General features: G+C 42.1%; 2 protein-coding genes and 1 non-coding gene across 3 annotated transcripts; 2 read left to right on the top strand and 1 right to left on the bottom strand.

Moving 5' to 3' along the window:
* The first annotated feature begins 2,746 nt into the window (after window positions 1-2,746).
* On the top strand, window positions 2,747-2,849 carry LOC125208724. The gene has a single exon (XR_007174205.1). It is a non-coding gene; the product is annotated as a U6 spliceosomal RNA (small nuclear RNA).
* Window positions 2,850-19,155: 16,306 nt separating this feature from the next.
* Window positions 19,156-20,272, top strand: LOC125208072. The gene is made up of 4 exons (XM_048107623.1): window positions 19,156-19,532; window positions 19,646-19,757; window positions 19,891-19,953; window positions 20,034-20,272. The coding sequence occupies exons 1-4, from the start codon at window positions 19,399-19,401 to the stop codon at window positions 20,118-20,120; spliced, it is 396 nt and encodes a 131-aa protein (XP_047963580.1). The 5' UTR covers window positions 19,156-19,398; the 3' UTR covers window positions 20,121-20,272.
* Window positions 20,273-20,288: 16 nt separating this feature from the next.
* LOC125208071 (CASP-like protein 5A2) lies at window positions 20,289-22,553 on the bottom strand. Its single transcript, XM_048107622.1, has 3 exons — window positions 22,113-22,553; window positions 21,408-21,540; window positions 20,289-20,802 (listed from the first exon to the last, which is right to left on the bottom strand). The coding sequence occupies exons 1-3, from the start codon at window positions 22,313-22,315 to the stop codon at window positions 20,611-20,613; spliced, it is 528 nt and encodes a 175-aa protein (XP_047963579.1). The 5' UTR covers window positions 22,316-22,553; the 3' UTR covers window positions 20,289-20,610.
* Window positions 22,554-26,617: the final 4,064 nt, after the last annotated feature.

The raw sequence follows: 26,617 nt of genomic DNA, 5'->3' as shown, positions 1-26,617 counted from the left end.
CTATTCGAGCGAAACTTGCTCGAAACATGCTTTTTAGTATACCAAACTTAACACACCATGATATCAGTTTACAGTCCGGGAACCAGACAGAAGATTCGTGGTTTTGTACTAAAGATCTTCACGTGGAGAAGGCGCTAGCTATCTTCGATTCTTTGGAGAATCATCAAGGTATAATGGCTAAACCGTAGAAAAGCATGTTTTAGGTTTCGTGCGCGCCGGCGACACGCAGACGATGGAGGACTCGTGCGCGCCGCCGGTGAGAACGCCGGTCCCGAAATGCCTCGGAAAACCCGCCGAACAGTGGGAGCATCACAGCGATCAAGCGGCGACGTGAAAACGAGCGAGGGCTCGTCCACGCCACCGACCAGACCGCAGCGGCGATCTCCCTCGGCCATGCGGCTTTCGACGTCGGTGGAGACGATCGGAAACCGCTTCTTGTCCGAGAGCAGCGGTGATTCCTCCACCGAGTAACCCTAAATCTAACCCTAACCCTAACCCAAGTCGAACCCAGCCCTTGCGAAGCCGGACCGAGAAGCAGCAACGCCGTTCACTGCTGCTGCTGGTTTGCGCGAAATCGTTGAGGCGGAGGGAGGCGCCAGAGCTACGTGGCGGCGACTGCGTGGCTGGGTGATGTCGACGTAGGGAGTTTCACGGCGCTTAAGCGCCGGAGAGGAAGAAGGAAGCAGCTGGTCGGCGAAATCGCCGTTCCGGCGAGATACTCGCCGGTAGATTTTCGTCGTTCGTCGTGCATGCCAACCTCGTACGACAAGATAACGATGAAATATTATTTTAATGATTATTTGATTCCATAATTAAAAGATATCATTAAAATATTATTATTTAATGGAAATAAAATATTTGGGAAGATTTCCCTAGATTTTAGGAATATTTAGATTATTGACTATGTCTATGAAAATAAATATATTTATTTTATTCCTAGATGATATGGACAATAATAATTTAATAGTTTCCTAATTATATTATATATCTAGAATGCTAATAAGGATAGATATGTAGGATTTCATTAAATAATAAAATATATTATTCTCTTCCCAGTCTTAATAATGTATTAATTTAAGTTTATTTATTCATGTCAGTCAAAGATATAAATAATTAATTATTTTAGATAAATCTTATAGAAGACATGAATATGGACTAAACTTTAGTAATTAATATATTATCCTTTAATAAGATGTTTAAAAGATTATAAAAGATTTAATTATCCAGTCAATTAAATACCAACAGAATTTAATTAAGCCTTTAATCTGCACTAAGGCTAAGGATAATTAATGAAAAACCATAACTTAAATATATAAGCGACAATTACGAACTAAGTTTGTATATGGTCTCCATCGATTGGTCCACAACTTATGAAGCTAATTTCTGAATCTTATCGCCACCCATGCTGTGGGGACAATAATCCTAAGAAATAATGAGTTCATATAGGTGGACTTCTCATATGTAAATAGTATGGACTAGAAAGTAATTTCCAATATTATCGCCACCCATGCTATGGGGACAATAATCCTAAGAAATTACGAGATAGTTTGGTCTTGTTATCAACGCATGAGCATTGTTATGGGAGTGTGTTGTAGAAACGAGATTCTGTAATGCTAAATCTGATGGTCGTGCTTAGGCAACATTTGGCGGCCATGCCGTGCTGCGGTCTCTGGACTATTCGTCGGTGTTGTGACCAGTAAAAATGTTAAAATTTTAATGCGTATTTACCTCTGCTTGAGGGTACAAAATTTTAATTTTACAGTTGTGAGAATTTGAAAAGTTTTATGGTTAATCTCCTCAATTTCATCACATAAGTTCATGACAAATAGTAAATATTATGTTTTGCAGTGCAAACTAAATCGTCAACATGTCACTCAATCCTCTTTCTGCAATTCTTAAAGAAAACAAACTCGAGGGCCAAAATTACATAGAATGGAAATAAAATTTGGACATCGTTCTCACGGCTGATGAGTACAAGTTTGTGCTCACTACTCCACGGCCCCCAGTGCCGGCGGCTAACGCCGCGCAGGCAGTGAGAGATGCGCATAGACGGTGGCATAAGGCGAATGAGATGGCTAAGTGTTATATGTTGGCCTCCATGTCAACAGTGCTTAGACATCAGCATGTCGCCATGGTGATACGCTCAGATTTTGCACTGTTTTAAGGCCATTATTTGGTCCGTTTTTTATGTCAAAGTCACTCTACACGTCCATTATTTGCATATTTTGTCTATTTTGGTATTTTGACGTGTTTTGTGAGAAATGTGCATAATTGTGCCGAAAAAGGGAGCCAAAACGCCAAGTTTGGAAATCTGGAGTCAGACGGCGACCGGCGACCGCCGCGAAGCCGACCGCGCCGGCGGGCAGATCAATGCAGCGGTCCGCCTCGGAAAAATGTGCTTGGAAGAGAAGTCTCGTCCGGCGACTGCCGGAAGATGTGCGTGATTTTTATTTTTAGCCGAAAATGTGCTTGGAAGAGAAAAATAAATGAAATGTTAAAAGTGCCTTGGGTTAGAAAATTGGAGTTATCTTTACTCTACTTGGGATATTTTTATTTTTAGTCACTTTTTAGCCAAATATTCCTCACCTACCAAAGAGCCTACATTACAACCAAAGATAAAGACCTTTCGAACTTTTGAAGCTTAATCACATTTAGTAGAGGAGGGAGTAGACTTTGAGCAAGCCTATGGTAAACTTTGCATGATGCATGATTTGAGTGCTTATGTACACATTACCCTTATACACTTGTCCCTTCGGGGACATCTGATAAAATTGGAACGATACAGAGAAGATTAGCATGGCCCCTGCGCAAGGATGACACGCATAAATTGAGAAATGGTACCCTTATACACTTTGAGAGTGAGAGAACACTTCCCATCTTTGGAAGTTTGCCACATGTGAGAGATTGAATTCAAGGTGTTCCACGAGTTAGTAATGAAAGTCCACTAATAAGCCATGCTTGATTTGATTGCGTTAATACATGTTTAAATTGTTCTTCCATCTTTTGAGGCAATTATGACGTCTAGTCCTTGTGCATTCCGTGCGTCTATTTGGTGCATTTATTGTTTTGTTTGAGGACAAACAAAAATGTAAGTTTGGGGGAGTTGATACGCTCGGATTTTGCACTGTTTTAAGGCCATTATTTGGTCCGTTTTATATGTCAAAGTCACTCTACACGTCTATTATTTGCATATTTTGTCTATTTTGGTATTTTGACGTGTTTTGTGAGAAATATGCATAATTGAGCCAAAAAAGGGAGCCAAAACGCCAAGTTTGGAAATCTAAGGTCAGACGGCGACCGGCGACCGCCGCGGATGTGTGCGGCGACCGCCGCGCCCGGCGGGCAGATCAACGCATCGGTCCGCCTCGGAAAAATGTGCTTGGAAGAGAAGTCTCGTCCGGCGACCGCCGGAAGATGTGCGGCGGTCCGCCGCCGAGGAACAGAACTTCTGGACTCCAACGCGGCGACCGCCGGCCAAGGTGCGGCGGCCCGCCGGGAGAAAGGCAGCGAATCCGAGAAGCCCTAGATTTGCGCCCAGTTTTACCATATTTTGGAGATTTTTTTCCTTCTACAACAAGTCATGGCTTTCCCCTATAAATAAGACCTCAAGCTTCATCAAAAAAGAGAACTTCCAATTGCAAAATACTTCATAGAGATCAAGACCTAGAGTACTTCATTGGTGCAAGGAGTTGGAGAAGGATTTCAAGAACATCAAGAACAACAAGGATTCAACCTACGGGTTTTATTTGCTTTAGTTTTGTGTTCAAATTGTCTTCCCTTCAATCTATGTTTTTAGCTTATTCAATTATGTGTAACTAAACTCATAGGATTCTAGGGATGTGTTAGTAACGACTTTGGTTATACAAGTTCCGTTTTGTATTTAATATCCGTTTTGTTTTTACTTTGTTTCTTCCCTAAGTTAATCTTGATGCTTCATGATTGAGTGACACAATCGTGTATGATTTAATATAACTTGCTTCATAACTGTGACAGAGTTCTAGCGAGTTAGATCCACTTAGTAGACACTACAGTTAGCTTCCCTTAAAACGGCACTGTTAATTAAGAGTGAGGACTTTTCAAGGGTCTTAGGAGCTTTTTGGAGTTACGTGTTAGGATTGACAACCCTAATCTTGTAATCAACGATTGTATCGCATGAGCATAAGCTAGGTGAGTCATTCTATCAAAGTAATAATTGTGCTAGGGTATTGTAGTTGGAATTTTGTATAACCATAACTGTGAACACACATCCCTGGAATTCCCTTATCTCTATCGTCTTTCTCCTGATTTATTTGCTTTTAGTTGGTCTATGCTTTTTATTGCTTTTAGTTTTTCAAAAGTTTTCAAAACCCAAATGTTTTTCCAGATAGTAATTGAGTCTTAGTAGAGGATAGACACTTTGTGTTCGTCTTCCCCGTGCTCGATATCCGGTACTAACCTGTAGCTATACTATATATACTCTGTATACTTGCAGGTTTATTTAGTGTTAATAAAAAGTGCATCAAGTTTTTGGCGCCGTTGCCGGGGAAGACAATTCACTTTGGAGTGATATCTTCAAACGGATAATTTTGCTACTTTGGACTTTAATTTCTTTCAGTTTTTAATTTTAGTTTTTAATTCGTTTTTGTTTTGGTTCTTGCAGGTTTTGTATGCGAACGCGCTCTTGGAAGGACAACCTAGAACCGCTCGATTTAGAACTTGAGAGAACTCGTAGGACAATAAGAAGTGAAAAAGGATCAGGAAAAATGGGTGACCAAACGGACATCGAGAAACTGCAGGAAATGGCGAAGCTACTGATGGATGAGAGAGATGCGGAAAGGGCGGCCCGAGAGGCTCTGGAAAAGAAGAATCAGGAGATACAACCCGTGATGAACATGTTCAATCATGGGAATATGATTACCTTTCCCGAAGGACCTCGTATTGACGCTAATAATTTCAAGTTACGCATGCCCCTTATTCAAAGGGTCGAGCAAACTCCTTTTGCAGGTAGGGCTACAAAGGATGCTAACCGCCATCTCTCCAAATTTGTGGAGATCGCAAACACTCTCAAACTGAACGGTGTCGATGACGATGCCATAAGGGTAAGACTCTTCCCCTTTCCATTAACTGATTCTGCTAAAGAGTGGTTTGAATATATGCCCAGAGAAAAGGTCTCCACATGGAAGGACATTGTAGCTGCCTTCCTCGACAAGTATTATCCGCCGGGCACAATTTTGAAGCTCAAAAGCAAGATCTTCCAATTCATCCAAGGCCATGACGAACCCCTCTATGAGGTGTTTGCTCGTTTCAAAGCCATTCTCCGAAAGTTCCCTAACCATGGTTTCACCGTGGACCACCAGGTAGGGATTCTCTATAATGGGATTAACGAGAAAATTTGTGTTATGCTTGATTCTGGTGCAAATGGAGGGTTCTTGAGGAAGTAAGGTGAGGAAGCCATGGCAGTGATAGAGGAATTCGCCACCAACAGCAGGGGGTGGTCGAAAGAAAGGCATAGCCTAAAAAGGATAGTTGCAGTTGAAGAAGCCGAGGAAAGCTCCTTTGCAAAGGAATTGGCCGAGCTTCGAGTTAGGGTGGACCAAATGGATTCATCAAGGAAGGAGGACCCGATTCCACCAACCTCCATTATAGCAGTCTCTAAGCCCGAAACTCCTACCCCGACAGTGGAAGAAATCAACTACATGCAAGGAGGCGGCCCCAATAGAAATTACAACAATAACTATTGCCCTAACCAGGGGGCGGTAATTTCAATAATTATAATGGGAACCGACCTCATCCTTACCTTTCTTATTCTAACAATAATTACTTGCAACCCCCTGCAGGATTTAACGTTAGCAAGGGAGGAGTAGTTGAGACAATCAAGAAGGAGGAAAAGTATGAACAAGGGATCACAAGGATCTTGGAAGTAATCGCGCAAGACAGGAAGGTTAATGACACCAAGATCGGAGTGGTCGAAGCTAGGATAAACAACCTCGAGCAGGAAATGAACACGATCTCAACTGCCATAGCCAACATCAACACACAAATGGAGCAAATCCAAAAGAAATTGGATGAGGACAGGGCAAAGGCAGCCGCACGAGTGGACGACGTCAATAAGAAGTGGGTGGCAAAGCAGAAAACTGGGGACTGCCCAGACGCCGGCGGACCGCCGCACACCACGCGGCGGACCGCCACTGAAGCCCAGAATGGAGTCTGCCCAGCCGTCGGCGGACCGCCGGACACTACGCGGCGGGACGCCACCAAGAAGGAAGACGCACCCACCCAGAAGGGACTCGTGCAGCACAATGGGATTGTGCTACCTCTCCAGCCAAAGAGAAAGGGAGGCGGTGATGAGGAAGAGAAATACATACTAACATTCCTCTAGTTGAATCGTTGCAGGAAATACCTAGGTACCCAAAGCTACTAAGGGAGGCGGTGATGAGGAAGAGAAAGCCAATAAAAGCCGACCTTAAGCTACCACATCATTGCAGCGAGATCATCCAAAATGAGAAGGCAGTAAAGCAGAGAGATCCGGGCTAATTCATTATCCGATGCCGGATTGGAGAGGGAAAGGTTGACAAGGCCCTATGCGATCTAGGATCTTCCATCAATCTCATGCCATTAAAGTACTATGAAAAGCTCAACATTGGGCCACTCAAAACTTCAGACGTAACACTCAGGTTGGCCGATAACTCGACCATCAAAACTTTTGGTATGATTGAGGATGTCTTAGTGAAAATAGATGATTTTATTTTCCCCGCCGATTTTATTGTACTTGACATGAAAGTAGACAAGAACGTCCCTCTAATCTTAGGGAGAGACTTTCTTGCCACTTGCAAAGCTTTGATTGATGTAGGTCGTGGCGAGATCACCATTAGCGACAACCATAGCCAATCCACCTATAAGATCGAGAGCGAGATGCTCAAGTTTGAGGAAGCAAAGCGGGCAAAGATGGAACAGCAGTGTAGGGCAGTCATGGTCACGGATTTGACCAAACCACAAGACCCCTTTGAAGCGGAGGAACATACTACCTCCACCATCTATGTTGTAAAAGAGGTAAGACATTCTCCCAAAAGGTAAAAAAACTAATCCCTCTACCTCTATTCCGCAGAAAAAGAAGCAAAAGAAGAAGAAGGAAACCGGAGAGGACCCCGAAATTTATGTTATCAAAACAAAGACGGGGAAATATCAGTGGTGGAAGAAGCTAGGGACCAAGCTGCTCCCTTTGCCTATTTTCAACACTCGGGTCGTTGATCCGCCCAATTAGTGGGCCACTTCAAGTCGAGCTAACGACTAAAAACAAAAGCGTTTGTTGGGAGGCAACCCAATGCTTTTCATTTTCGTTATTTTCATTTTTCATATTTATATAAAAATTAATTTACGCGTGGCGGTCGCCGCACTTAACACGGCGGTCGCCACACGTGTTTTCACATGTGCAGGATAGGTCGGGCTTAGGGTAGGCTTAGGGCAGGCCGGAAGAACCACTGAACGGGCCGCGGCGGCCCGCCACGAAACACTATTTTAAACGCCCGTGCGGCGGACCACCGCACAGTATGCGGCGACCGCCGCGCGCAGTCCAGAGACGGGAATGCAGTTATAAAAGGTATGTTTTCCATTCTTTCTCCCATTCCTTCTCAAATTCCTTCCTTGGACACAACCCCCACCTTTATAAATCACCAATTTCACACACCCACACCATAATTCTCTCAATTCTCTTCAAGTTTAGAGTCTTCATCTCCAATTCTCAATCAACACAAGGTATGAATCCTAACTAAATTTCTGAGTTTTGCTGTACTTCTTTCATGGATTTAAGCATGTTTTGGATAAATTGTTCAGTGAAAACACTTATTTTATGATGGGGGATAATTGTGTACCCTTATTTGTGGCTTTCCATGGTGGTAGTGTGCTTTGGTGATAATCTTGAAGCTTTGTGAATAGTGATTCCTTCTTGTTTATACTTGTTCCTATGTTGCAATCATGTTCATAGCATTGTGAGGCTATTATTATTTCCATGAATTGCAATACTTGAGTATCCTATATAGATTGTTGTTATATGTTGAAATACTGTTGATACGTCTCTGCATGGGGGATGAATTCATGTTGGGCGATGGTTTTGTATTTCCTAGTTTGGAAGTTTATGTTTTACATGTTTCCATGTTACCATCTAGGAAAATTTTTACTCCTAAGCTTGCTTCTACATGTTGATCCGTTGATATTGTTTCTAAGAGTGCAAGTTTAGGGGAACCTTTGATTTTTCCCATTAGTGGTATATTTTCTAATTATTGTACTTTTCATTTGTAGGAATATGGGATCAAAGGGGAAGCCCGAGAATGCGAAGAACTATGGTGTCAGCCTTGCTTCGGATGAGCATAAGGCTATGTGGAAGAAATTGTCGGCACGAGAGACGGCGCCCTCGAGGTACCCCCACGATTTCCCTCTTCAAACTTTGGGGATCGCGGAGGACTTTTGGGCGTTATGCGATGTTGGAGAAGGGAACGGCCTCCGGTACATGTTTGAGAGGAAGTGGCCGTCATTCAGGAAGTATACTCTCGAATTCCTGAGCTCGTTGAAAGTCACAAAGGATCGCCGGCATAACTTTCCGCTTAGCATCGACTTCCGTCTAGGAAACCAATGGCACTCGCTCACCATGGAGGATCTTTGTGGAATCTTCCATTGCTTTGACCCCAACCCCGAGACCGACAATGATTATGATTTTGATGAGGTTTGGGGTGCGATGACGAATGAGCACGAGCACGCCGCGGGCTACGCCAAGTCTTCCTCAATTCGCAACCCCGTTTTGCGATATCTCCACCGAGCTATGACCCAACTGATGTTTGCTAGGGTCGACGGGGGAAGTGTCTCCCAAACGGAGTTAAATGTGATTTGGTGCCTCCTCAACAAGAAGGGGTTCGACTACGGAACCCTTTTTACTATCTATGTTGATCGAATCACGAAGAAGGATGGTGGCGTCATGTGCTGTGGTGGTTTGATCACGGCAATCGCCGAACATTTGGAGGTTTCTTTCGCGGGTTTGACGGAAGATGGCGGGGAGCGCTTCATCACTTATGAGGTGCTATTTTCGGTGGGGCTCTTGAGGACCGACTCTTGGGGGCAAGGATATTTCCTACAAGTGGCGGGGGATCACTTCCCCGTTCTCATCCCGCAGTTGACTAAGGTCGACGATTGGGCAAACCAAGTTAATTGGAAGCTCAACACCCCGGCGCACCGGAGAGCCATTGAGGCTAACCCCGTCAATGGGGAGTTTAGGAAGAGGAATATCCCGGCTCGCATCCCCATTTTTGAGGCCGACGAAGACTCCGCCTTCGAGGCTATTGATCACTACACCGAGGAAGGGGAGCACTCGCACGCTCAAGAGAGTGAAGTGCCGCCGTCGCCACCACCCCAACGCCGCCAAGAAGAGGAAGAAGAGGAGGAAGAAGTAGAAGGACATCGCCACCGGACCAAAGCGAACCGCCGACGTGGAAGGCCGAACCCCGACGAGGAGTTTCAAGCAAACACCTCCGCCCAACTAGGAGATATCTAATCCTATATGCAAAACGTGTCCAACACTTGGGACACCCGATGGGCGGAGCAACAAAGGGAGAACGCCTACAACCGCCAAGGATGGACGGCTCAAGGCGATTGGCGCACGGCCGAACAACAATTTTGGGAGCAACAAAGACTAGAAGACGTGCATCGCCGTCAATAAATCGAAGAGCTTCAAAGGATGGCTGCCGAGGCTCGACAAGAGCGCCAAACAATGAGAGGTGATATCGCCTATCTTATTGGCGCATTCGACGACCTCAATGCCCGTTACCCCCCTCCTCCTCAAGATTGAAGAAGTCAAGCTCAATGACTATAAATGAGCATTTGTATCATACTTTTGGATGTTTCAAGACAATTTCTTTTCTTGTTTTTGACATTTTTTGCTTTAAGTTAAGTGTTTTTAGTGTTAGTTCTAATTTTTGTGCGTTGAAAAATTTTCGCAGGTTTTGACCTCTCCGTGGCGACCGCCGCATGTGCTGCGGCGGTCCGCCACATACTCGCTGGAACATTCTGTTGTCGCGTGGCGACCGCCGGACAGTTTGCGGCGGGCCGCCGCCTGGGCGTATTTTCCCAACGTGATTTTTTCGAAGTTTCTCAACTTTCGCCCGGTCAAGCCTCAACGCGAGAATTTTCCAGGTACGTTTTTTTTTCAGTAGTTCACTTACGTCCCTACCAACTCTGCAAACTTATTTTACACTTTGTTGTAAATAAGTTTGGGGGGATGAAGTGGTGGACCGTGAGTTTAGTTTTTGCTTTTATTTTCAAAAACCCCGTAGGTGAATTTTGTGCTCTAAAAATGTTTTCGTGAATCCATGTCGTGAACTCAACATGAAGAACTTAGAAACACGCATGCTTAGGGACATACTTTAGATCGAGTTACCGATGATATTACATTCCATCTAATGTTTAAGTGTGGCTTAACGTTTCGATTTGATGGTTTGGTAAAAAGGTGCATAATTAGTGAATTGCTTGTTCGCCTTCAATCATGCTTATACCTTGTGAGGATTTGAGCCAAAAATTTATTCTTGTGTGATTTATCTGCATGCATGTATATGTTTCTAGAACTTGCTCCTAGTCTTGCCTAAGTTTACATAGTGTTTAAGTCGATTTAGGAGGATGATTGGCCATCTTTTCTTAGCCTACTTTTATCTAAAAACCATGACCCTCTAAAAAATTTTATATTCAAAATTTTTCCCTTCGGAGCCAAGTTTGAGCCTTTAATCCTTTTCTTTGGAAGCCAAAATTATGGGGACAATTCCTTGGGTTAGTTAGTCATTACTATCTTATTTTGTAAAGGAATTGGAGAGATAAGGGGGAAATATAAAAGTAGTGTGCTTAATGTAAAGAAAGTACAAGTTGTGAAGTTTAGAAAAATTCCAAGTATGTGCTTGATCTTAGAAAAGAAAAGAAAGGATGTGTAAGAAAGAAAAAGAAAAAAAAAAGAAAAAGTGTGAAAGGTTGTGAAAAGAAGAAGAAAATCAAAGGATTGAAAAGAGAGTTGAAGGAGAAAAATAAATGAAGTGTTAAAAGTGCCTTGGGTTAGAAAAGTGGAGTTATCTTTACTCTACTTGGGATATTTTTATTTTTAGTCACTTTTTAGCCAAATATTCCTCACCTACCAAAGAGTCTACATTACAACCAATGATAAAGACATTTTGGACTTTTGAAGCTTAATCACATTTAGTAGAGGAGGGAGTAGACTTTGAGCAAGCCTATGGTAAACTTTGCATGATGCATGATTTGAGTGCTTATGTACACATTACCCTTATACGCTTTGAGAGTGAGAGAACACTTCCCATCTTTGGAAGTTTGCCACATGTGAGAGATTGAATTCAAGGTGTTCCACGAGTTAGTAATGAAAGTGCACTAATAAGCCATGCTTGATTTGATTGCGTTAATACATGTTTAAATTGTTCTTCCATCTTTTGAGGCAATTATGACGTCTAGTCCTTGTGCATTCCGTGCGTCTATTGGGTGTATTTATTGTTTTGTTTGAGGAAAAACAAAAATGTAAGTTTGGGGGAGTTGATACGCTCGGATTTTGCAATGTTTTAAGGCCATTATTTGGTCCGTTTTTTATGTCAAAGTCACTCTACACGTCCATTATTTGCATATTTTGTCTATTTTGGTATTTTGACGTGTTTTGTGAGAAATGTGCATAATTGAGCCGAAAAAGGGAGCCAAAACGCCAAGTTTGGAAATCTGGAGTCAGACGGCGACCGGCGACCGCCGCGGATGTGTGCGGCGACCGCCGGCGCCCGGCGGGCAGATCAACGCAGCGGTCCGCCTCGGAAAAATGTGCTTGGAAGAGAAGTCTCGTCCGGCGACCGCCGGAAGATGTGCGGCGGTCCGCCGCCGAGGGAACAGACTCTCTGGACTCCAACTCGGCGACCGCCGGCCAAGGTGCGGCGGCCCGCCGGAGAAAGGCGGCGAATCCGAGAAGCCCTAGATTTGCGCCCAGTTTTACCATATTTTGGAGATTTTTTTCCTTCTACAACAAGTCATGGCTTTCCCCTATAAATAAGACCTCAAGCTTCATCAAAAAAGAGAACTTCCAATTGCAAAATACTTCATAGAGATCAAGACCTAGAGTACTTCATTGGTGCAAGGAGTTGGAGAAGGATTTCAAGAACATCAAGAACAACAAGGATTCAACCTACGGGTTTTATTTGCTTTAGTTTTATGTTCAAATTGTCTTCCCTTCAATCTATGTTTTTAGCTTATTCAATTATGTGTAACTAAACTCATAGGATTCTAGGGATGTGTTAGTAACGACTTTGGTTATACAAGTTCCGTTTTCTATTTAATATCCGTTTTGTTTTTACTTTGTTTCTTCCCTAAGTTAATCTTGATGCTTCATGATTGAGTGACACAATCGTGTATGATTTAATATAACTTGCTTCATAACTGTGACAGAGTTCTAGCGAGTTAGATCCACTTAGTAGACACTACAGTTAGCTTCCCTTAAAACGGCACTGTTAATTGAGAGTGAGGACTTTTCAAAGGTCTTAGGAGCTTTTTGGAGTTACGTGTTAGGATTGACAACCCTAATCTTGTAATCAACGTTTGTATCGCATGAGCATAAGCTAGGTGACTCGTTCTATCAAAGTAATAACTGTGCTAGGGTATTGTAGTTGGAATTTTGTATAACCATAACTGTGAACACACATCCCTGGAATTCCCTTATCTCTATTGTCTTTCTCCTGATTTATTTGCTTTTAGTTGATCTATGCTTTTTATTGCTTTTAGTTTTTCAAAAGTTTTCAAAACCCAAATGTTTTTCCAGATAGTAATTGAGTCTTAGTAGAGGATAGACACTTTGTGTTCGTCTTCCCCGTGTTCGATATCCGGTACTAACCTTTAGCTATACTATATATACTCTGTATACTTGCAAGTTTATTTAGTGCTAATTAAAAGTGCATCACATGGCTACTGCTGCCGATATTATGCAAAATCTCACAAATCTCTTTGGTACTCAGAATCGAACGGCTAAGTCTTAAGCCTTTCGGAGTATCATGTGCAAGACTATGAAGGAAGACTCGTCTGTGCGGGACCATGTCCTCGAGATGATGAGCCACCTCAATCAAATTGAGGTTTTGGGAGGTGTCATTGATGCCGAGTCCCAAGTTACTATCATCCTTCAGAGTCTGCCCCCTAGCTTTCAGCAGTTCAAGCTCAACTTTGAGATGAACATGAGAAATTACACCTTGGCTGAGTTGTTGACTAAACTTCAGTCGGCAGAGGATCTCATGAACCAAGCTAAGGCTGCGATGGTTAGTTTGTCACATCGTTCCTCTGGCCCTAGGCCTGGTGTAGGAAAGAAGAAAGTGACGAACCAGGTCGCACATAAGGAAGCTAAAGGAAAGAGAAAGAGGAGGTCGGGAAAGAAGCAAACCGGAAAGTGTTTCAAGTGTGGAGAGAAGGGGCATTGGAAGCCAGACTGACCTAAAAAGGGCAAGGCTACAGGTATGCACCAAGCTCTAGTTGTCGAGTCATGTTTGGCTTCGACTTCATCTCATACTTAGGTTATAGACACTGGAGCTACTGATCATATTTGTTTTGATCCTGACTTAATGCAGGTGACAAGACGGCTATATGATGGTGAGATCGAAGTCCAGCTGGGCGACGCTACTAAAGTGGCGGCCGTTGCAGTGGGAGACGTTTATTTGCGTTTTAGTAGTGATAGATTTTTGGTTATGAAGAATGTTTTGTTGATACCTTCTTTTAGAAGAAATTTAATTTCAGTTTCTAAATTGGTTTTTGATGGATATTCGATTTCTTTTAATGACAGTTGTGTTATTAAGAAAGATGGTTCTTATATCTGTCGTGGTATCATGGAAAACAATCTGTACACAATCATATCTACACAATTTAATAATCGCAAATTAGAACTCAATAATGCATCGAAAATTTCAAAGAAAAGAAAGGAACCTTCAAGTTCAATGAACGAAACGTACTTATGGCACCTTAGACTTGGTCATGCCAACCAAAGGAGGATTCAAACTCTCGTGGATCAAGACCTTCTTAAAGGACTAGATACTGAATCATTTTCCACGTGTGAATCCTGCTTGGAAGGCAAGATGACTAAGAGACCTTTTAGGGTGAAAGGTAATAGGGCCAAGGAAGTACTAGAACTCGTTCATACTGATGTGTGTGGACCAATGTCAACCGAGGCAAGAGGCGGCTTTCGCTATTTCATCACTTTTATTGATGATTACTCGAAAGTTGGATATGTTTATTTGATGCGCTTTAAGTCTGAAGCTTTTGACAAGTTCAAGGAGTTTAAGGCTTATGCTGAGACGCATCATGGAAAACGTATCAAAAGCCTGCGATCTGATCGCGGAGGCGAATACCTCAGTGCCGAGTTTTTGGACTACTTATCGGTAGAGGGAATTGAATCCCAACTGACTGCGCCGGGCACACCCCAGCAGAATGGCGTAGCTGAAAGAAGGAACATGACCTTGTTAAACATGGTCCGATCGATGATGAGTTATGCACGACTGCCTATTTTGTTTTGGGGACATGCCTTGCTTTCCGCGAGCCATATTTTAGACAATTTACCGTCAAAATCTGTTCCTGCCACTCCATATGAGTTGTGGAATGGGCGCAAGCCCAATCTAGAGCATCTCAAGATATGGGGGTGTCCAGCTCATGTTTTGGAAAAGGATCCAACTAAGCTGGACTCAAGGACAGAGGTATGTTTGTTTATAGGATACCCCAAAGGATCGAAGGCTTATGAATTCTATAGTCTCCAAGACAAGAAAGTCATTGTGAGTACTCACGCGACATTCTTAGAGGAAGACTTTGTTATGAATCATAAACCCAGCAATGAGGTGGCTCTTGAAGAGCTCACTTCAGTCATAAGTTCTATCAACCAAGAACAAGTACCTATAGGATGGTCTCTCATGAGCCGCGCCGCAGTAGTGCCGCGCCGCAGTGGGATGGTCTCTCATGAGCCTGAAAGGTACATTGGTTTGAGAGAATCTATGGATCACTCCTCGGACAACAATGTACTAGATCCCTGGAATTTTGCAGAGGCGCAGGCGGATGTCGATCATTGCCAATGGGTAAGTGCAATGGATTCGGAACTACAATCTATGATAGACAAAGACGTCTACGATTTATCTGTCCTACCCGAAGGCTGTACTGCCATTGGGAGTAAGTGGATATACAAACGTAAACGTGGACCCGATGGACGAGTTAAAGTCTTTAAGGCAAGACTAGTGGCTAAGGGGTATACCCAAAAGGAAGGTGTCGATTACGACGAGACCTTCTCCCCAGTGGCCATGCTCAAATCGATCCGGATACTATTGTCTATAGCAGCTTACATGGATTGGGATGTATGGCAGATGGACGTTAAGACTGCGTTCTTGAACGGTAGTCTTGAGGAGACCATCTACATGGAACAACCCGAGGGTTATGCCGTCAAGGGCAAAGAGCACATGGTTTGGAAGCTTAAGAAGACCATTTATGGCCTCAAGCAAGCATCTAGATCATGGAATCAGTGTTTCGATCAGACTGTTCACAAGTTTGGATTCGAAAAATGCCCTAACGAGAGCTGCGTGTACAAGAAGGTTGAGAAGGGGAATGTGGTGTTCTTAGTTTTATATGTAGATGACATTCTTCTAATTGGAAACAATAAAAAGATGTTGTCATCAGTACGAACGTGGTTGTCAAACCAGTTCGAGATGAAGGATATGGGAGACGCGGGACACATTCTAGGTATCAAGGTCCTACGGGACCGTGAGAAAAGGATGTTGTGCTTATCTCAAGAGCCCTACATCGACACTGTACTTAGTCGTTTTAGCATGCAAGATGCCAAGAAAGGTTTCTTACCTTTTAGACATGGCATCCATTTATCTCAAGAGATGTGTCCTAAGACAGCATCTGAGATAGCAGAGATGAGAAGGATACCATACGCTTCGGCAGTTGGTAGTCTCATGTATGCTATGCTTTGTACAAGGCCTGATATTTGCTTTGCTGTTGGCATGGTAGCAAGATATCAGTCAAATCCGGGCCAAGGACATTGGACTGCAGTAAAGAACATACTCAAGTACCTTAAACGGACTAAGGACTATGTTCTAGTTTACAAAGCAGGCGAGCTATGTCCTTTGGGATATACTGATTCAGACTTTCAAGCTGATCAAGACTCGAGGAAATCTACTTCTGGTTATGTGTTTACCTTAGGAGGTGGAGCCGTAATTTGGAAGAGTGTAAAGCAGAAATGCATTGCAGACTCTACCATGGAAGCCGAATATGTGGCCGCTTCGGAGGCTGCAAAGGAGGTTGTATGGCTCAAGAACTTTCTTATGGACTTAGGTGTGGTTACGAATCTGCCCAAGAGCATCACCATTTATTGTGACAATTCTGGTGCTGTGGCAAATTCGAAGGAACCAAGAGCTCACAAAGCGAGCAAACACATAGAGAGGAAGTATCATATCATTAGAGATATAGTGCAGAGAGGAGACATACAAGTGGTCAAGATTGCGTCAGAGAACAACCTGGCAGATCCCTTTACTAAGGCATTGGCGGTCAAACCGTTCGAGCGCCATGTAGAAGGAATGGGAGTTCGACTCGCTCGAGACCTCAACTCGCTTTCAGTATAAGTGGGAGAATTAGACGTAGTGCACATTTTTTTTGTATACTCGAAAGCTGTTTTGAGTATAAGTGGGAGATTGTTAGAGTTTGTATACTAGAAATCACCTTTCGAGTGATTGAATACTGTTAAAACTCTTATTTTATTTTCCAAAGGAATAAACAGATTATTTTTGTCATAATGTTGTTATGTTTTACATTTAATGGATGTTTATTACATGTTTAAATGTATAAGTAACTTAACAAAGTCTAAGTCTTTGTTTTAGTAGACCGGTTGTGGGCGTCGTTCACTTTAAGGTAACACGGTCAGTTCTAAACAAAGAAAAAGAAGAATTTCACAACCTAGATAGGCTTAGACTACCTATCGTGAAAGGTTGCAATGTCAGTCCGATTATTTCTAAGCCTTACTGAAATAAGATGACGTTGGTGTGGTATAGCACTGAATGGATCTAACAGCGAGACAGTCTTTATGCTATCTACTGAAAGACGAGGTCTTGTAAATTGTTATTTCTTAATCAATGTACGTTAGCATTGAGCATACGGTATTGATTATGCACTACTTTGACTTACCAAATGGTGCGGGTTTTTCGCAACCCAATAAGCCTGGTATATTGGGTAGTGGTGATTAATATCTAGCGGTGCTAGGATTGCTATTATGTTGAATCGTGCGCGAGGTGAGTCTCGTTTGATAACATCCTCAAGAGAAGCTTGAAATAAGGTTTTATTATTCGGAACCTAGCTAGTTGGAGTTTAATTACTCTATGAATAATAAATAAGATTTTCTTGTTGAGTCCTCTCTTGGAATAAATAAGATATTAATTAATTAAGTCCATAGCAGACAATAATTAATTAATGGATGTTTCTATCTTAAGCGCGGGAAATAAATATCAAGTAATGGAAACCCGAAGTACTTATAATTTCGGATTTGGATGGGGAGTGCAATATTACTTCTGTAGTGGCTGCTCGTAATATTCCAATTATAAGCTTATATTAAATTGGGTTTAATTTAATTAGTAAAAAGCTAATTGGAGGAGCCCATATCCAAAGCCTTCCATAGATCCCTGTCTGGGCCCAATATGTGACTTATTATAAATAGGAGAATAAAGGAGACAGAAAATACACTTATTTTTCTTCCAAAAATTTCGTCCCCCTCTCTTCATAGAAAAGGGGCGATTTTTCTTCTCCTCCGTGGGAAAGGATTTCTGTCTTCTTTATTTAAGTCCTAGTACACTGGTGAGATCAGCCCACCCTGATATCAGTTTACAGTCCGGGAACCAGACAGAAGATCCGTGGTTTTGTACTAAAGATCTTCACGTGGAGAAGGCGCTAGCTATCTTCGATTCTTTGGAGAATCATCAAGGTATAATGGCTAAACCGTAGAAAAGCATGTTTTAGGTTTCAATTAATTTAAAGCATGTTTTATTTGAGTTATGAGCATGATACATGTGATAATTACGCGAATAGAATTTGTCTAAATAATCTGCTAAATAGATCAGAATTATTATGTAATTGATTTATGTGAGCGCTTCCGCTGCCAAGCCATCTATGAGGAAGAGATTGCTCCTAGGGCGAAACGTACAAGACTCGACAGGGCCCGCAACTACAGCAGTAGTAGCGGCTCACATCCCTTCGACCTCAACGACGATGTTTTGGAGGAGCCCCTCGCATCACTCTCCAGGCGCCCACGTCCATAGGAGAAGCAGTCCTCAATCCGAGACGCTAGATCTGTCTCCCAACACTCTGCTGCAGGCGCGTCTGCATCCCGCCCTGGAGGGGCAGATGATGAAGCAACTTCATGATACTTTGTCCTTGTATGAGAAGTCGGCCGACCCACCCACCAAGCGGATGTACTACTAACTCATATTGAGACTGAGGTCGAGGTTGGGGTGGGAGGTAGCGGCGGCGGCGGGAGCTGAGGGCGGCGACGGTGACGGCGATGGCGATGCAGCTGGTGAAGAAGAAGCGGCAGATTCTGATGACGCTACCGAGTAGGCGGCGGTGGCGGTGTGTCTTTTCGGTGTTTTTTTAGTGTTTTTAAAAAAATCGTTGTATAATTTTACCCCTTTCTATAATACAACGAAGATTTGGTTTTAATTTTTGTTTTTTATTAAATTATGCATCTTTTTATAATTATTATAGTCCGTTAATTTTTATTGTAGTTATATTAAAATACCTCAAAAAATGAAAAAAAAATTAATCTTTGATGGCTTGGGCTTGTCCACTATAGTGTGAACAAGTTTTTTGGTGGCCCGGACAAGTTTTGTGGCATCGGCCAAGTTTTGTGGCTTGGCCCAGGGCCGGCCACGGGCTTAACTATAATGGACGCTGTTATAAACATGGATATGAGGCCCATTCAAATGGCAGATTATTAAAAACACTCAAAATCTAAACCATTGCCCATTTAATTGTGTAATGGCCTGTACGAGGCCCATTCTAAATGATACATTCAAATACTAGCACACACATATATGAAAAATGTGTGATTCCGAAAATTTACATTTTCATAATTAAGGCGATAAATTTTGGTTGTCTGGACTTTGGAGCCACTCTGATTTTAGTTGAAGTTAAAGATTTGACGGGAATTGATTTTCAGAGATGAATTAGATGAGATTTGACCTATATCTATAAGGTTTGTTTTCGAAGGATTGGATTGAAAAGAATATTACAAAGACAAGTAAAGAAAAGAGTTGATTGATGAATTGTGTGGGAAGAAATGTAGGGATATATGTATAGGTGTATAGGGCACAAATCAATTGCATAAACATTTGAAAAAATTTGAAGAAAATGGGGAGGGCTCAGCCTCAGCGGCGCCATATATTCATAGCTCTAGGGTTCCTTTTGCTTTTGGGAATCGCCATTCACTTCCGCCTTTGGGCTATCCATCGGATAATCTCTTCAAACGATTCCCAGCTTTTGAGGTTTCTTCATTTTTGCTGCTCAATTTACTCATTTTTTGAATCAGAATTTGTTGGTGAATTGATGTTAGGTGAATTCAAACATTTGACTAGTGTGTTCGATTACTTGGTTGTAGGCAACAATTTGATCTTGCTAACAGAGAAGCCATGGATGAATCTGCAGAATGGAGAAGAAGGTTTGATTTGGAGTTTGACAAGGCTGCCAAGTGCTATACGGAACTCGACCAAGTTTGTGCTTCTTTTTTTTCCCAGAATTTTATTAGTATATGTTTCATTGAAATTGCTAAATTAACCAATTTTAGGAACATTGTTTAGTTTGTTATTTTTTGTATTTTACGTTAGCCCCTCCTTGTTTGCATAGATTAAGAAGGCCACTGGAGAAAAGACAAAGGTCCTAAACAAGAAAATGGAAATGTTGCAAAAGGTGCCTCCCTCATCTTTTCAGCTACTATATTTTTGGTTTATGAGATACTTACTACTTCGTCTGAAAATGCTCATTGCCAGGAAAATGTGGATTTGCTCGAGCGAGTAGAGTCGTTAAAACAAGAGCTTGAATCCGAGAAACTAAAATGCAGTCTGCGCAACATGTGATGCCCGATTTCGCTTGGCGTTTTCAAACATTTTTGGATCCTCAAATCCCCAGACTCAGATCCAATACCAATGCTCATTATTTTGTGCTGCCAATGCCAGTTTGTATTTGCATTTCAACAGATTTATGAATGCGAATATGTTTTTCAGCGCTACTATAAACGAATATGGTTCTACTGCAGATGATTTCTCATCCAAACTTCCATTCCACATAAAAACTAAATGTATGTTCAAAACAACACTGTTTCACATTGTGACCAGATTTAAAAACAAAACTGGAACCAAGATCTAAACACACACCTATTCTCGATAATCAGCATCGGATGTGGAAACAGTAACTTTTCCACGAATTCTATAAAACCACCGAATCAGTGATAGGGATCTATCTATTTGCTTGACCAATAGAGGCAAAAGGGTGCAGAAACAAGTAGCGAAATGCAATCAATCATCAAGTCTCGCGATACTTCTTATTTTGCGATGCTTGTATAACATGCTATCGAGAAGCCAGAGACCAAAAATTCAGTAGAAATGAAGGAGACACAGCAAACCAGCACAGAAAAGCCATGGCTGTAGCCGACATGAACCTTGTGCAGTGGTTGAGATTACATTTATCAAGATCGTTTCCGATGAGGACGGTGATACCAGCTGATGCACAGGCTGCAGCGAATGTCAACGTGGAAGTGATCTGCAGTAGACAGTATATGCATTTAGAAGAATGGGATAGGGTGCATCGCACTGGACTGAGATACAATTGTATAGTGCAAAAATCTTCAGCTAACATAAGCATTAGAAATAAGCTTCAAAATCGACTGAAAATTTTGCAAGGGTGATTAGTTAATAAAGAAAATGACATATACAAGAATGTAAGTGAATACTGACCACATATAAGAGCTTGAGGGAACTCCAGTACAGCACTACAACTAACAGCTAATAGTTGAAAATAACTCAAATGACTAAATAATGAAATTTAATACTATGTGTGTTATAAAGAATTGACAAAAAATCACCAAAAAATCACCTTATAGTTGCAGTACTGCATCTTTTAGATTGGCAAACATTACAGACATGCTAAGGAATAAAGTAACAAGTATCACTAAAACTATATCAATGTAACATACTATCTCAACACCTAAAGTTGAAATTAAGTGCACATGTGTGGCTTTTACAACTACAAGAAGAGAGTCTAGACATGCTAAGGTTAAAATGATCAAGGCCAAACACATAACTACCAAAGAAACCATTTACAAAAAAAAGGCACTTCACTAAAGAACTTTTAGGACAGTTTCTTACCCCATCACCAATAGCAAATAAACTGACAATTCCAGAATTTCTGAAACTTCGCCTCACCATGAGAGCATATACATCAGTGAGGGCCAGAGACAGGCTCCATATACTTTGCAAACCAACAGCACCAACAAGGTAGCTAACACAAAAGAAGTTCTTTTTATTAATAATCTGTTCCGAAAAATACCACATCTCATCAAGAAGAAAAAGTGGTCTACAAATAGAAGCATAAAAAGGTTAGACGAGATAAACTGCAACTTCATTAAATGCACCATCCCGGCCAAGTATACGAGCTAATTCCACATTGCCCCCAACCAACAACACATCCAAAAAGTATAAAAGATCTAACATAGCAACTTCATTTCACCTTCGATGAAGCCATGATAACATAAAAGTTTTCCGTTAACATAAATATTCACAAAAAGAAGCATATTCAGGTCTCCTCATGGTGATTAAGGGCAAATTCTAAACTAGCAACACTTAGAAAACACTACAATTGCTCTGCCATTTAGTCATCTACTGCATAATCCCGAGATAGTTATCGTTTATCAACACCATCTATAACCACAAGCTAAAAAAAAGGAGAGATTTTAATTCAATATATCAAATTACAGGCAAAATTCAATACTTATAAAAACTTTACCAAACCCTAAACCCTAATTACAGGCAAAATATCAAATTATCGAGAAATTAGGTCGGTTAAATGTTCACCGGAAGGCGGTGACGGAGGGGAAATCGGAAGTCGTGGCCATGACGCACAGGGAAATGGCGGCGAAGGCGAATTGGCAGAGGCGGAGGACGAGAGCGCCGGTGGTGCCGGACATTCCCTGAACATCTTTCATCCTAACCCTAGGAGGCGCGGCCTCCGTGGTCGGCGGAGGAGCCTCCACCGGGTGCACCGCCGGGCCGCTCATTTGGTTATTCCTTCAGTATTCGCCCATCGATTCAACACTTGGAATAAATGTTTGTTTATAAAGCGTGACGATAAAATGGGAAGAGAAGAAGACAAAATTTGATTGATTGTGGTTTTGTTATAGTGGAAAAGGAATGAGAATAAATGTGGCGGAGGCGCAGAGTGGTGACGACGGTGGGTGGGTAAGCTCAGGTGTCTGATAAACTAAGCAAGCTTGCAAGTTGCAATCACCACTGCTGCTGCTTCAAGTGGTTTTGCTTGAAGCGTGTTTTGTGGTTAGCAACTTTAAGATACGGGGAAAAGGAAAATGCAATAATTTTATTTAAATTAAAAAAAATTATATTAAAAACATTACATAATTAAAAGAAACTCTCCAGCTTCCACACACGAGCCCCGCCTCACTCCTCGTCGCCGCTACCTGGGAACCTCAAATCTGCCGCATCTGAGTCCCCGGCGTCTCCCGCCTCCCTACGTGTGCTAGCCAAATCGGCCCGCACACTCTGGAGGAGATCATGAAGAAACCCCTTCTCCACAGGGTCAGTTGCCGCCCGCCATTCACCTATGATTTTCCACATGTTCACCTGCGTTTGTTGACGCGCGAGGCGGGAGAGCTCGGCTGACGATTGGCAGTAGGGGGATGCCACCTGGACCTCCTAGGACCCGTAAGCGACTCCCCTAGCTCCCCATTGCGCCCTCTTTTGACCAACCGGGCGAGTGCGGCGAGTAAACGATGGAGGGGACGGGAACTCCTGAGCATCGTCGGGGAGCGAATGGGAACCACCGCTGCTGCTGTAATCACCGGCGAGGTTCAACCGCTGCTTCTTTGGCCAGCCAGCATCGACACCCGCCCAAAACTTCTCAGAATCCATCAGCACCTCATAGAAGTTCCAGTAGGTGAACTCCTTATAAACCCCCTTCAAGGGGAAGGCGGCCTCCGCCATCCTCCTTAGACATTGCCAGTTTGGCCACTGGTCTTCATGCGGAGGTTGTTGGAGTACAAGCCCGCATATTGGGAGATCGCGACCCTTATTCGATCCCACTGCTTCCGGCACTACCCCCGCTGTGTGGCTTCCCGTCTGGGCAAAATGTTTGTAGGATGCTGTTATTTTAGACCACAAGTTGATGATCATCTGATTGTTCTACTAGAGGGGATCATCGCAAACACTCACCCAAGCCTTGGACAGCGCGACGTTCTCCTCATCCGTCCACTTTCTCCGTACCCTACCCGAACTGCCGTCCTCAACCGGCTGCGACGACTCGCCGACAACCCCTTTGCCCTTGCCCCTCTTCTTCTTCTTCGGTGCGCCCCGACCCCGACCTACTCCCCCTATTTGAATGGGAGAGTCCGCATCCTCGAGATCTATCCCCAACTCCTCTAAGGAGAAAGTTTCAATCCCAGTGAATTGTGTCTCCACTGGGGTCGATGTGTGGGAAGAAGCAGTCAAAAAGTCAAGACTAGGGCGATGACATTGTCCCTCCTCCCCCGGCATCCCCTGTAGCCCCGAATGCACCCTCTACATCCCCTGCATCCCCGGCTGCCACCCCGGCATCACCTGCATCCCCGGCATACACCCTGGCATCATCTGCATCCCCGGCACCCCCTGCACGCCCTGCACCCCATGTCACCCCGACATACTACTACCCCCGGCTGCCATCCCCAGCATCATCTGCGGCCAATGGTACATATTGTAGTACCTGCCCATCGGACCCTATCCACCTCCCACGGGTACCGTGGGAGTTTGCGACCTGCTCGTGACTAGAGGCACTTGAGGAGAGTTGTTGTTGTTCTCCATTTCACGTTATTGCTCTTGTACAGAAATTAAGAGAGAGAGAAATTCGTTAAAACAAGTGGTGCGAATGAAAATGACGTGCATATCGCGTATATATAGAGATTCGAAAATTAAAAAAAAAAATGGCGTTGGTCGATCGGGAGCCTACAATGGCGGCCAGCGGATCGGCTAGCACCCGCAAATCGGCGTGGGCTAACCGATCGGCTCGCCGATTTACCGCTCGCAGGTTGCAATGGTCGGCTAGTGGACCGGCCAGCGCCTGGGAATCGGCTAGCCGGCCGCTAGCCGCCATTGGAGATACTCTAGTACTCCCTCCGCCCCCCATAATTTATCACCACTTGATCCAGCACGGGTTTTAAGAAATATAGTAGAAAGTGAGTTGAAAAAGTTAGTGGCACGTAAGTCCTACTTTTACTCTCTTCGTCCACCATGAGGAGTCTCATTCATGGGCGACACGGATTTTAAGAAATGTTAAGAAAAGTGAGTGGAAAAAAGTTAGTGGAATAGGGATCCCACTTGTATATATTAGTTTTAAATGAAATGTGAATGGAATGAGTTAGTGGAAGGTGGGACCCTATTACCATTTATGGTAAAAGTGAACAGGGACTCTTTTTTGCGGACGGACCTAAATGGAAAAACGGGACTCCTATTCGCGGACGGAGGAAGTATATATTAATTTTATAATAAAATATGGATGAGAATAAGTTAGTGGAATATGGGGTCCACTACCAAAAATGGTAAAAGTGAAAGGTGACAAATTTTTAAGGACGGACGGAAATGAAAATAAGTGACAAATTTTCAAGGACGGAGGGGGTAATAAATACTCCCTCTGGCCACAAATAAGAGTCCCGTTTACTTTTTTACTCTTGTGTACATTATTATGTCTTACTTTATCATTTCTCCACTTTAACTATTTAAAAAGTAAATAGGACTTATATTCATGGACGGAGGGAGTATAAAGTAAAGTCAATTGAATAAGTTAGTGGAATATGAGTCTCACTTTTGTATATTAGTTTTATAATACTACTCTGTCCCTGAAAATTTGTCACTTATTTCTATTTTCGTCTGTCCCTAAAAATTTGTCACTTTTCATTTTTACCATTTTTTATAGTGGATCTCACATTCCACTAACTCATTCTGTCTTACATTCTATTATAAAATTAATATATAAAAGTAGAACTCACATTCCACTAACTTTTTCAACCCGCATTCTATTACATTTCTTAAAACCCGTAATGGGTCAAATGGTGACAAATTATAAGACACGGAGGGAGTATAATGTGAGTCGAATGTGAGACCTACCATTTATGATACTCCCTCCGTACGCAAAAATATTGTCCACCTTTGATTTGGCACAAATTTTAAGAAATGTAAAGAAAAGTGAGTGGAAAAAGTTAGTAAAATGTGGGTTCCACATTTATATATTTGTTTTATTATAGAATGCGAGTGTAATGAGTTAGTGGAAAGTGAGCTTTATTTATCAAAAGTGGAAAAAAAACAATGTGGACAACATTTCACGGACGAGAGAGTAAAAAGTAAAAGTGGACAATTAATGGAAGACGAGCGAAGATAACAAAAATAGACAATTAATAGGAGACGGAGGGAGTACATATTATCTTTATTTTATTCTCTTTTACCGGATTATCTTTTAACTTAATTCACAAAATAAAACTGCATAAAAACTTGTGTCGGGTTAGAAATACTCTACTACTTAGAGTGAGATGAGGGAAATATTTTTACAGAAATATTAACACAATATTCTGCAGTGTTCTTTTTTCTATAGTGTTACATTGTACTTTCTCTATCCAGAAATAAATACTCCATCAGTTGCTTGTTAATTGAGACACTTTTTTTAGGTACATAGACTAAGAATAGTATGTTAAATAGATGGTGAATAAAGTAAGAGAGATGAAAAGAGAATAAATAAGAGAAGATAATAAAGTAAGAGAGATGGTTACTTTTTGCCAAAAGATAAAAATGCCTCAATTAACTTGAAACTTTTTGAAATAGAAAAATAGCTCAAATAACGTATCTCACAGTGGATTGACTTGTGTTTTAAAAAATTGTTGGCTTGCGTTTTAAAAAATTGTTTGACAATGTGAAAGAAAGTGAACAAAAAATGATAGTGAAATTGGGGTCATATATTTATATACTCTTTGTGGACCTCATTAATGTCCCATATTTGACCACACCGCAGGTTTTAACAAATTTTTTAACTTTGTTAATGAAATAGATAGAAAGATTTAATGGAGTGTGGGCTATAATTTTATATAGTGTTAATTTTATAATAATTGTGAATAGAATAAATTAATGGTAAGTGGAGTCCAATTACTAAAAATAGTAAAAGTAAAATGAGACATTTATTGGGATACATCCAAATAGATAAATATGAGGCATTTACCGGGGACATAACTGAGTACTGATCATATAATAAAATATGAATAAAATGAGTTAGTGAAATTTGAAGTCCACACACCAAAATAGTATAAGTGAAATGAAACATTTATTGATAA

Source organism: Salvia hispanica, chromosome 2 (assembly GCF_023119035.1).
Source record: "Salvia hispanica cultivar TCC Black 2014 chromosome 2, UniMelb_Shisp_WGS_1.0, whole genome shotgun sequence".
NCBI lineage: Eukaryota > Viridiplantae > Streptophyta > Magnoliopsida > Lamiales > Lamiaceae > Salvia > Salvia hispanica.
Note: the sequence above shows the minus strand (reverse complement) of the source record. Positions and strands in the feature narration are given on the sequence as shown.